At 35.8% G+C, this 12,801-nt stretch overlaps 1 protein-coding gene across 2 annotated transcripts in view; it reads left to right on the top strand.

The window, feature by feature from the left end:
- RNPC3 (RNA binding region (RNP1, RRM) containing 3) overlaps positions 1-12,801 on the top strand; it is a 39,666-nt gene that overhangs the window by 20,533 nt on the left and 6,332 nt on the right. For both annotated transcript variants that reach the window (XM_049880225.1, XM_049880224.1), the window contains exons 8-12: positions 3,906-4,031; positions 7,372-7,523; positions 9,994-10,155; positions 11,424-11,518; positions 11,608-11,666. In XM_049880225.1, the coding sequence (XP_049736182.1) occupies positions 3,906-4,031; positions 7,372-7,523; positions 9,994-10,155; positions 11,424-11,518; positions 11,608-11,666 (594 nt within the window). The remainder of the gene's footprint in view (positions 1-3,905; positions 4,032-7,371; positions 7,524-9,993; positions 10,156-11,423; positions 11,519-11,607; positions 11,667-12,801) is intronic.

The raw sequence follows: 12,801 nt of genomic DNA, 5'->3' as shown, positions 1-12,801 counted from the left end.
AAAGGTTCTGATAGGAAGTATTTTCATTCTCATTAGATTCTATGAATTTCTTTATTCTGTCCTTAATTTCTTCTGTAATCCAATTGTTTTTGAGCAAAGTGTTCAGTTTCCATGTGTTCGATTTCTTTTTCCTGATTTTTCTGTATTGACATCTAGTTTTATGGCTTTATGGTCAGAGAAGATGCTCTGTAATATTTCAGTGTTTTGGATTCTGTAAGACTTGCTTTATGGCCTAATATGTTGTCTATTCTGGAGAATGTTTCATGTGCATTGGAAAAGAAAGTATACTTGGCTGCTGTTGGGTGAAGTGTTCTGTATATGTCTGTGAGGTCAAGTTGGTTGATTGTGGCATTTAGCTCCTCCGTGTCTATATTGAGCTTCTTTCTAGATGTTCTGTCCTTCACTGAAAGTGGTGTGTTAAAGTCTCCTACTGTTATTGTAGAGATGTCTGTCTTGGTTTTCGATGCTGTTAGAGTTTATGTATTTTGAAGCCCTGTCATTGGGTGTATAAGTATTTAATATGGTAGTATCCTCCTCGTATATTGTCCCTTTAATCATTATATAGTGTCCTTTATCCTTCGTGGTAGATTTAAGTTTGAAGTCTGTTTTGTCAGAAATTAGTATAGCCACCCCTGCCCTTTTTTGATTGATGTTTGCTTGATGTATATTTTCCATCCTTTGAGTTTTTGTTTGTGTCTTCGAGTCTAAGGTGTGTCTCCTGTAGGCAGCATATAGATGGACCGTGTTTTTTTAATCCATTCTACAACTCTGTGTTCATTGGTGCATTTAGTCCATTTACATTTAATGTGATTATAGATAGGTGTGAGTTTAGTGCTGTCATTTTGATGTCTTTTTGTGTGTGTTATTGACAAGTTTCATTTTTCCACTTAATTTTTTGGGCTAAGTAGTTTTTCTTTGCTAACTGTGTGTTCCTCTTTTGCATTGTTGATTTTGTTATTGCTGAGTGTTTATGTTTTTTTTGTATTTTATTTTGATGTGTAGCATTGTTAGTCTCCTTTGTGGTTACTTTAATATTTACCCCTATTTTTCCAAGTTTAAACCTATCTTGTATCTCCCTATATCGCCACGATTTCCTCTCCATGTGAAAGATCTGTGACTTTTTTATTTAGTCCCTCTTCATTGCTTTAATGTTGTCATCTTTTACATAATGACATGGCTGATTCCCTATTTTGAGTTTTTTTTTTAATTTTGATTTAAGTTTTTGTAATTTCCCTGTCTGGGTTGATATCACATTGCTCTGTCCTGTGTTCTAGTGTTGGATTGGTATCTAACATTATTGATTTTCTCACCAGAGCAATCCATTTAGTATTTCTTGTAGTTTTGGTTTGGTTTTTGGAAATTTCCTAAATTCTGTTTATCTGGAAATGTCTTAAATTCGCCTTCATATTTGAAAGACAGTTTTGCTGGGTATATGATTCTTGGCTGGCAGTTTTTCTCCTTCAGTGCTTAATATACGTCATGCCATTGCCTCCTTGCCTGCATGGTTTCTGCTGTGTAGTCCGCTCGTTCTTAGTTACTCATTTGTAGGTGACTTTTCGTTTATTCCTGGCCACGCTTAAAATTTTCTCTTTACCTTTGGTTTTGGCAAGTATGTTTATGTCTTGGTGACTTTCTTTTGGGATACACCTTGTATGGAATTTGATGAGCATCTTGGATAGATATCCTTTCTTTTTCACAATGTCAGGGATGTTTTCTGTCAACAAGTCTAAAAGAATTCTCTCTGTATTTTCTGTTATCTCTCCCTGTTCTGGTTCTCCAGTCAGTTGTAGGTTATTTTTCTTGATAGAGTCCCACATGATTCTTAGGGTATCTTCATTTTTTTTTAATTCTTTTACCTGATTTTTCTTCAGATATATTGTTGCCAAGTGTTTTATCTTCAGTCTTGCTAATTCTGACTTCAATTTCCTCGGTTCTCCTTGCTGACTTTTGACTGCGTTGTCTAATTCTGAAATTTTACTATTAATCTTCTGAATTTCTGATTGCTGTCTCTCTATGGATTCTTGCAGCCTATTAAATTTTTCATTATGTTCTCGAATAATCTTAATTTCCTTGACTGCTTTGTCTGCATGCTCCTTGGTTTGTTCGGCATTTTGCCTTGCTCCTTCCTGGTGTCTTGAAGAGTTCTGTATGTTACTCTTTGTGTTCTACGTCTGGTAATTCCAGGAATACATCTTCATCTGGAAGAGTCCTTGATTCTTTGTTTTGGTAGTTTGTTGGAGCAATCATGAACTGCTTCTTTATATTGACTTTCTTCTCTGAGCCATCTATCCATTATGAATTTATTTCATGTTTGCTCACTGTTTCCTACCTTTTTGTTTTGATATACCCAAATAGGCTACTAGAGTGAACTAACTTCGTTATTGGAGTCTTTGAACCACTAATGTCCTGTTACCAGATGGCTAGAGCTGTTACTAGGTATATGAGCCTAGGAGTCCATTCACTATACTTGTATAGATTCAGCGCAGGTGTCCCGGTAGTCAGTTATCTAGTGTGTGGTACAGGCTCTCACCTACAGTCTTAGAGGAACAGTGGTGATTGGTGTATGCACAGGTTTCTGGTAGCAGCAGGGCATCACACTCTGAGGAAGGCAGGGGGCTGATAACGTTCCCCCCAGTGTCTGTGAGGAAGGCACCTCCCTGTTCTCTAGAGCGGTCTGGTGGTTGGGTTCTACAGCTGTACCATAGATGCCCAGTGCTTTTAATTGTTAGGACTGGTGGGCACCACTCATCCTTGGAGCCCTGTCACAGGTGGCTTGGTGGCATGGGTGGAGCCTGCAGTCCTCAGGCCTGTCCTGTGGGTATGTGAGGGTCCTGTTTAATAGGCAGAGTGGTGTCAAACATTAAAAACCTGCCTCTCCACCACACAGCTAAAACAGTTAACAGGCAGATCTCAAACAGATTCACCCTTGCAATATAATAGCCAGATCATATTTGCTGTAATGGGGCCACCTGGATCATTGCAGGTGACAAAGTTTGTGGACTGCTTGTGCCTGGACTGGAGCCACTTCTGCTCTGAGTTTCCAGGTTAGAGGAGTTAGCAGAGTATTTTTGCCCTGTTTGTTAATTTGTTCCTTTTCCAAGGCCAGGAGGATGGCTCAGGGAGCTCAGCAGGATCTGTCTCAGGCCCAAGGAAATCGACTGTTAGTGAAGCCAGCTGGGGCAGAGGGAGGGGGGATCAGATAGATAGGAGAGATTTCTTTCAAAAGGAGGAGCTGTTAGATCCACGTGGTAAATTAGACAAAATCACTTATCTTGTGCTGAGAGGTCTGTTTTATCTCAGATTCTGGAGGTGTGTGTAGATTGTGTGCGCTAGCTCAGTTCCCGCCATGGTTGCACCAAGAGCTTGGGGCTGCGCCACCTTGCTTGCCTTCTTTTGCTGAAGCATCTGCGTCCTAAATGCCACCATCAGCCCCACTTCGGTCACACCGGGGGATCAGGGCTGCACCACTTCGCTTGCCTTCTTTCACTGAGGCATCCACGTCCCTGAACAGTACCACGGACCACACTGTAGTCACTCTAGGGAATAGGGGCTGAGGCAATGCCACTGATTCGACAACTCCTCGTTGCTTCTGCACCGTTTCTACCTCCCCCGTCACTCAGCCTGATTTCTTAACTTTGCCTTTGATGCTCAGGGTTTCTGGCTTTTCATACATATGATCGATTCACTTGTTTTTTCAGGTCTTTGTTGTAAGAGGGACCAATGAAAGCTTCTGACTACTCTGCCATCTTTGCCCTGCCCTTCTCAAATTGATTACATCTTGATGTCTTGGTTGTTACATTTATGCCACATAAGCATAAATACAAATTTATCTTAACAGAAACTGTGGTAAATAGCTATACTTCTAGTTAAGTAAATCTTTTTTACCTCCCTTTTCTCCAACATAGAATGACCAAACTAATGGAACTAGCAAATCTTCAGCCCAAAAGACCAAAAACGATAAAGCAACGCCATGTGAGGAAAAAGCAAAAAATAAAGGATATGTTGTATACACCTTCAGCTGCTTCACACAGGTAATTTTGTTATGGATTATGAAATAAGGGTTTTTTTGTGTACTTTGTCTACTTGTTTAACTCGTTTCATTTCTCAATCTGGCTTTTGTTTCATATCCCTCTACTTGGTTCACTAGTCACTTCCTATTTGCCAAATTTACAAATATATGTAATTCTCTCACAGTTGACCAGCTTTTGATAATATTGGCTATGCCAGATCTCAAAATTGTTCACCCTTAATTTTATATTACCTTTCTCTGTTTACCTCCCACCTTACTGCCTAACTGTGTGCCTCTGTTTCTTCTAGTTTTACAACCTCCTCTTTTCTCTTTTAAAGTAGTGGTTTCATATGCTTGTGTTATGATCTTCTGTTGATACATTTATGTTGTCTTCTTTGTTGATCTCGTCCATTTTTATGGTTTCAACTAGCATATTTTTATGCAAATAACACACACCTATGTTTGTTTGCCAACTGCACCCTCCCCACATGAGGTATTTTCGTAAGCGTGCTGTGCTGATTATTTTTTTACAGTAACACTTAAAAGAAAAAAAATTGGCCTAGCACCACTTATGAAGATACCTCGCAGGGAGTGGGTGCAGGTGGCAAACAAACATAGAAGGCGTGGGTTATTTGTGTGAAAATGCAGTATGGGAGCTAACGAGTACCATATCTCTATCTTCAGATTTATCCTTTGTCCTGAGACCCAAAATCGTCATTCCCAGTTTCCTATTTGCATACTCAGTGTCTTGTAAGCACTTAAAATATTCTCCAAAACAAAACTCATTTATTTGCTTCTCACTATCTGTTTCTCCTTTTGCATTCATAGTTTGGAATGTGTTTATGTGAAACTGTGTTAATTCCTCCTAACTCCACTCTGTGATAGCAAACGTGCTGACTTCAAAGTACCCATCGAGTAAAAATTCATAAATCTTAGTTTGGCACTTAGGACCACCAGAGTACTTTTTAATATTTAATATTTATTGGATGGTAAAATTTTTCCTAAGTATTGCTTTGGAGCATACTTCCAAATATTAATGCCATATTTTTAAGCAATGAATTAATAGTCTTACAGACAAAAAAAAAAATGTGCACGCAATTATTGCAATAACAAAATATTGGCACAAGAAAAAGATAAAAAGTAATAACTGTAGGGATTTAAGAAAAAAGTGGTCACAGCCAGTTGAGAAATCTGGGAAGGGTATAATAAGTAGGAGACGTTGGAGCTGATCCTTGAAGGATGAGATTGAAAAATTGAGTAGAGAATGGCTATCCAATGTGAAGGGAAAAGCATAAAGTTTCTGATGAGTAGGAATAGAAATAATGAAAGAGAAAGAAGGATGTGGGGAGATCTGCCTTAAATATTATGCTGTTGTTACGTGCCGTCAAGTTGGTTTGTGACCCTAAGTACAATAGAACTAAACATTGATCTTGCGCCATCCTCACAGCCGTTACTATTTTTGAGCCCATTGTTGCCGCCGCTGTGTCATTGAGGGTCTTCTACTTTTTCGCTGACCTTCTACTTTTCCAAGTATAATATGTCCTTCTCTAGGGGCTGGTCCCTCCTGATAACATGTCCAGAGTACATGAGATGAAGTCTTGTCATCCTTGCTTGCCAGGAACATTCTGGCTGTACTACTTCCCAGACAGACTTGTTTATTCTTCTGGCAGTCCATGGTATATTCAGTACTCTTCACCAGCACCATAATTCAAAGGCATTGATGTTAGCAGAATGTTATGCTAGAGAGTCTGAGTTTGTTGAGGGAGCCATTGAAATGACATTGACATTAAAAAAAAAAAAAAAAAAAAATTCCTTTTGGGCTACGTTATAATAAACTTCCCAAGGAATAAGCAGTTTTCCTGAGAGCCAGGGCTATAGGTATGCAAGAATTCCATTAGCGATAAGTTAACTTTCAACTGTGTCTTGAACATTGTGTTATAGTAAAGAAATTACCAGTGCAGTGATATTCATTGTAAATGTATTTTGTTTGAGATGTATTATCCATTTTTCTCCTTTCATTGGTTATGTATGACATTTTATATTTTAACATGTTTTATTTTAAAATTATGGCAGGAATTTTATTTGCTCGTTCAACAAGTAGTTCTGTGTATTTTAATATCTTAATCAGATAAAAATTACCATAAATTGTGATTTTAATTTCATTTAGTTTTTCTATAAATTTCCATTTAAACTAGTAACTTTGTAAATTGAGAAAGAATTTTGTTAAAATTAACTTTCTTTTACTTTTGCAAGAATGAGCTTTTAATCTTTGTATTTGATTTTGCTTTAAGTATAGATAATATATACTTTTTAAGCCCACCTATGTCTGTTTTGACACCACACACACATGCTTTTAATCTGTAGCAGTGCTGACCACTGCTGTAAAGTGGTCTCTATAAAACCTATAAACCTAATGGAAACCACATTAAGAAGAAATAGATAAGACTAATTTTAATAATGTGTTTTATTTAACCCAGTATATCCAGAATATGGTTTTGTTCCGTAGTCAGTATAAAAAATTATTGGGGTATTTTATATTCTTTTTTTGTACTAAGTCTTCATAATCTGGTGTGTATTTTGTATTTACCAAAAAAAAAAAAACATTGCCACCGAGTTGATTTCAACTCATAGCCGTAATGACCCTATAGGACAGAGTAGAATTGCCCCATAGGGTTTCCAGGGAGCGGCTGGTGGATTCAAACTGCCAACCTTTTGGTTAATCACTGAGCTCTTAACCACTGTGCCACTCGTGCTCATTTAATTTGCATTAGCCACATTTCACGTACCCGTTAGCAACATGTGACTAGTGGCTACTTATTGGAGAGCACGGCTTTATAGTATATAAAATATAGTGCACAGAAATACATTTGTTAAATAAAATGAACTTTTTTGCATGTTCAATACTCCGTGATTTAGAATTAATAGACCTCACGTCCTGCCTCTGCTCTTTTCTCAGTGTTTTTTTGCAGATTACTTAACATTCCTTAAGCTCATCTCCTGATCTGGAGATTAGGAATTTAATAGTACCCATTTTGGAGCTTTTATTAGGGTTTATTGAAGTGTTAAGTGTAAATTACTTTGAGCAATGCCTATAGTGTCCCCAGTGCCATCGAGTCGATTCCGACTCATAGTGACCCTATAGGACAGAGTAGGACTGCCCCGTAGAGTTTCCAGGGATCGTCTGGCAGATTCGAACTGCCAACCCTTTGGTTAGCAGCCATAACACTTAACCAGTACGCCATCAGAGTTGCTAGTGTAATGAGTGCTTAATCAGTGTTAGCTTTTTTAATTTAAAATAATGTTTTTCTCAGGATTTTGTTTATTTGCCGTTACAAACCAATGCTGTGATTGTTTTTAAACAGTAATTTACATCCAGTGCTGTTACCCTCAGATGTATTTGACCAACCACAACCTGTAGGTAATAAAAAAATTGAATTCCATATATCTACTGGCATGCCAGCAACATTTAAGAAAGATTTAGAGAAGGAACAAAATTGTGAGGAACAAAATTACGGTAAGGATATTCTAATTTGTTCATATACTGTATAGAAATTATTTTCAATTAGTGTTTTGTGTTAGAATTAAGTTTTATGTGTAATGAATTTTAGTGTATGTGATCTGTATTTAAAATATGGAATAGGTTCTTCCTCAATATCATGAAATAATACCCATTTTCAGCTTTTTTATATAACTAATATTGATGCTAGATAACAAGATTGTCATTGCTACTTTTGGTAGTAATGAACTCCAGCATGAAATTTAGTGTGTTTTTTGCTCATGTTCACACTAAAAAATATAAAAAAGTTTTTATATTGGCTTAATTTTTTATTGCATATCTTACGGTTTTATTAGTATAATCGTATTGATGGTTAGGAGGTAACCACGTGACTAAACTGTGAGTTGTGGATTTTTTTTTTTTTTAAATACAAAAAGCATGGAAGGTTATTTACCAAAGATACTGTTCTTAAATTTAAAGATAATGTATTGAAATTATAGGTTTCTTTTGCCACTTATCTTAGGCATTAATTTGATATTAGCGTTTTTTGTTCCCTAAATCTTTTTAATTTCAGAAATAATACAAGCTTATAGAAAATGTAATCAAAACAGACCATATAAACTGAAAAAAAAATTAAAGTTGACGCCCCAAACCCACTCATCCCACTACCTAGAGATTTATTGTTAGTAATTTGGTGTATGTGTTTGTGTATGTGAGTATATATCCTTCCAGACCTTGTCCTATACATGTGTAAACACATTCTGTTTTTTTTGTTGTTGTTGTTAATGGGCACCGTGTTAAACAGGCTGTTCATCACTCACGTAGTAACAACTATTGGAAGCTAATTATATAGCAGACCTTATGCTAGGCCCTAGAGAATAAGCTAGACATGGTCTATAATCTTTTGAAGATTAAAGTGTTATGTAGGGATAGCTTACGGTGTCAGAACATAAAAATATATATCTTACTTGGCTGCATAGTACTCCGTCGTGTAGTTATATGAATCTTTATTTAATCATGCTCTATTAGAAGTTGAGGTTGTTTAATTTTTTTTACTATTACAGAAAATACTGGAGTTTACATCTTTGTACATATATCTTTGAGCACTTGTGTGAGTATAGGATAGAGTTCTAGAGAGTATTGCCAATGTAGTGAGTGAAAAACTGTAAATGGTTTTAATTCCTGTCCTTGATGATTAGTGAGAATGCATTGCCTTTTCAATAGCTCCTATTTGTTTCAGTACTTTTCTGGTTGTAAGTTTTTCTTATCTCATAGCAGTCACCCTTTTATACAATTTTTTAATTTTTTTAAACATAATTTAGTCAAAGACTTATATGAGAAGGGGGACAGGCATCCCATTCTACATCAGTATCAAAGTAGTAATGTTGAAGTGATAGAAGAAATTTTAAAAGTGTTTCCTGTTATTGATGCCTTTAGGCCATAGGAGCTCTGTTTCTGCAATGGTTTTTCTACATTATGGAGAGATTACTATAATGCTAAATATAGTATATTAGTTACAACGTTTTCACAGCTTTTTGCCATCCTAGCATCCCTTAGTGTTTCTTTCCTTTTTAGATAATATCACTAGAATGTTTCTAGTAATGTTTTTCATTCCCAGTCCTTCTCCCCAATCCAGTATAATTCTTGCTGATGATAAAATTCATGGTATGTATTGCTATCTAATACTGAAATTTGCCATCTTTTTTTATTTTTCTAAATAAGAGGTGATTTTTTAAATGTGCAAACACCTGTTTTTCTTTATTTATGTTTTGTAAAATTGGGATTAGGATTGGCTTTTTTTTTTTTTTTTTTTAGTAACCTCAAATGGAAGTGTCTTATGTTTATTGCTTCTAGATAATTTGCTGATATTATTTTAATAATCTTTGAGAAGTTTAAAAATGTTTTCACAATATTCTGATGTATTATGAAATCTTCATAATAACCAAATGTGTAAGTAATATTGAATAACTGTGCCCCATTAGGATGATTTTGATAATTATGTATTTTATTTAATTGTACATTTCTTTTGTTCACATAATTATTAAAAATTCAGAATGGTTGGGCTAAACAAAATACTGATTATTGCCCCCCAAATGCACGCACATATGCAGACATCTGCCCACAGAACATTTTCATCAGATGCCACAAACTAAATGCATCGAAACATCGAAACTGAAGTCATTTTTTTCTCACTGTCTAGACCCTCGAAATGGCACCACAGAGCAACCATTAGGCTTTCTAGGTATTTTTTGCAGTTGCTTTTATGCTGTAGTGACAGAGTTGAGTAGTCATGACAGAAACCATATGGCATGCAAACCCTAAAATATTTACTCTTTGGACCTTCACAGAAAATGTTTGCCTACAGCTGTTCTGCATCATTGAGAAAAACACCAAAGAATTTTGGTGCCAAAGATATCTTAAAAAAATATAAAAAAACTTTTCTGATTGGAGGGATTTTTAACAGCTAATGTTAATGTTGAACTTTTAGATTTACCCAATCCTGAAGTTGATGCATCTAATGTAGGATTTGGAAAAATCTTCCCAACACCTAATGTGAACATCACAGAGGAGATTCAAGAAGACTCTGATGAAATGCCATCAGAATTTATTTCTAGAAAGGAATTGAAAAAGGGCAGAATTTCTAGAGAAGGTAATTTCATGAAATAATCCAGCACTTATTCTATTTTACATTTCTTTTTACAGAAACAAAGCAAATCCTTTCATGTTATTTATCTTAATTTAAGGTTCATGCACATCTCTTCAATTAATGTTTTCAGTCACCTCGTTTGGTTATACTTCGTAGAAGAAGGTACCTCTAAGTACAATGTTTCAGTCTATTTTTATGGGAAAATTTTTGTTTTAATTCCTAAAACTTTTATATGACGTTTTACACAAATCAATGTGTCCAACACGTCTTGAGTTAGATATTCCAGATACGGGTAATAGACTATCTCAATACTGTATCTGAGATGCATACAAAACAATTGTTTATTTAAAAACCAACTTAATTATTTGATGGTTGGTAAAAAAAAAAAAAAATTTTTTTTTTTTTTTTAACCTATGCTTAGGGGAACCCCTGGTGGCGTAGTGGTTAAGTGCTACGGCTGCTAACCAAGAGGTCAGTGGTTTGAATCCACCAGGTGCTCCTTGGAAACTCTATGGGGCAGTTCTACTTTGTCCTATAGGGTCGCTATGAGTCGGAATCGACTCGACGGCAGTGGGTTTTTTTTTTTTTTAACCTGTGTTTAAGGATTTCGCATCCAACATGATAGTTTGTTTACTTCTAGAGGAATTTTTCTAAATTAATAACTTCTGGGAAAATATTTCAGTCTTAGACAGACATGTAACAAATGGGAAATGGACTTCAAGTAACATTTTTGCAGAGAACATCTAGTTGTCAGGAACAGATTAGTGACATTAAATGGGAGGGGCCTGTAGAGGGGAGGGATTCACAGGCCACAGTTTGACCGAAATGCCTGATGATTGTTATTTAGTACTTCATTCTTTTATTCGAATGTGTAGGAGGCTGGTAGTTTGGGAGGTTCACTTTAAACTAAACAGTTATACAAATGATTAATAAATATTATTTTACCCCAGTCTCTCTAATAAGCAACCTATTTTAAGGACCTGTAATAGTTGATACTTCATTGGACAAATTTTAGTTGTTCTAGATGCATAAAGATTTTAAAACAAAAGGCACTTTTTGTTTTTTTCATATAATCAATTCAGATTTTTAATGGACATTTTTGGTGAGAAACTTAACATAAGCTACTAATTTCTGTGGTTTTAACATTTTAATAATGCTTGATTTGTCTACTTAATAGTTTTATTTGAATGTTGTTGGTTTTTTTTTTTTTGGGAAAACTAATGAAAATGTCTTAATTTTATATCCTTTTTATGTTTTGTTTTTAAAATAAGAAATGGAAACACTTTCGATTTTCAGAAGTTATGAACCTGGTGAACCAAACTGTAGAATTTATGTAAAGAATTTAGCTAAACATGTTCAAGAAAAGGTAAGTTGAAATTTATAAATTGATTTAATTAATTTACTTTTTATTTTTCCTGGATTTCAATATTTTTCTTTTTCCCACTGAAATTCTAGGACCTTAAATTTATTTTTGGAAGATATGTTAACTTTTCATCAGAAACAGAACGGATCATGTAAGTGGCAGTCATAATCTCAAATTGTGTTTTGTTTGTTTCTATTACAAATTTACCCCTCAATCCCCCCCACCCACCAGCCAGCATTTTCCTTTTAGCGATAGACCGTGAAGAAGTTGATCTTTTCTGTTAGGTACTCAGTCTTTTAAGACATCCAGGGCAGGGGCCAGCAAACTTTTTTGTGTAAATATCAAGATAGTAAAAATTCAGTATTTTTATTTATTACCAGCTATATGGTATCTGTTGCAACTACTCAATTCTGTTGTAGTATGGAAGTAGTCATAAATAATATGTAAACAAATAATCATGGCTATGTTTCAATAAAACCTTATTTTAGAAAAAGGCCAAGTGCTGAATTTGGCCTGACCCCTTCCCTAGAGCCGTGGTTTAACCTGCGTAAGAATCATCTGGAGAGCTAGTTAAAACAATTTTCTGAGCCTGTCCACCCAAAATTCTGGTTTTCTAGGTTGGAATTAAAACAAAAAACAAAAAAACCTGTTGCCAACTTATGGCAACCCTGTAGGACAAAGTAAAACTGTCCCATAGAATTTCCAAGGAGTAGCTGGTGGATTTGAACTGCTGACCTTTTGGTTAGCAGCCAAGCTATTAACCATTGAGCCACCAGGCTCCTAGGTTGGACAAGGGGCCATGAATTCACATTTCTCACAAGCTCACGGGTGATGCATAAGCTGCCAGTCCGAGGATTACACTTCAAAAACCACTGCTTTAATGACTCATCCAGAAATACAGCAGTGAGGCAAGGTATTCTAGGTTCTTGCACTAACAGCAACTCATGTTTTAATGAAGCTGCGTTATGCAAGCCTTCCAATTTCATGAGAGCAAAACAGAAGGATGTCATTTTTAAGTACTGTAAAAGCTAATGTTTGTGGTTAGAATTTCATTCTTTAAAATTCCATCTTCAGTTAACAGAGACCTTGGCCATATGAATTAGACCTTGGCCATAGGAAGAAGCAGGAAAAGATAGGTGAGAGGCTTTTGACCAAAACTAAACCCATCGCCATGGAGTCAGTTCCAACTCATAGTGACCCTATAGGACAGAGTAGAACTGTCCCATAGCGCTTCCAAGGCTGTAATTTTTATGAAGCAGACTGCCATATCTTTATTCTGCAGAGCG

This window comes from Elephas maximus, chromosome 3, assembly GCF_024166365.1.
Source record: "Elephas maximus indicus isolate mEleMax1 chromosome 3, mEleMax1 primary haplotype, whole genome shotgun sequence".
NCBI classification, from domain to species: domain Eukaryota; kingdom Metazoa; phylum Chordata; class Mammalia; order Proboscidea; family Elephantidae; genus Elephas; species Elephas maximus.
The sequence above is the reverse complement of the archived record's forward strand: the minus strand, read 5'-3'. Positions and strand labels throughout refer to the sequence as shown.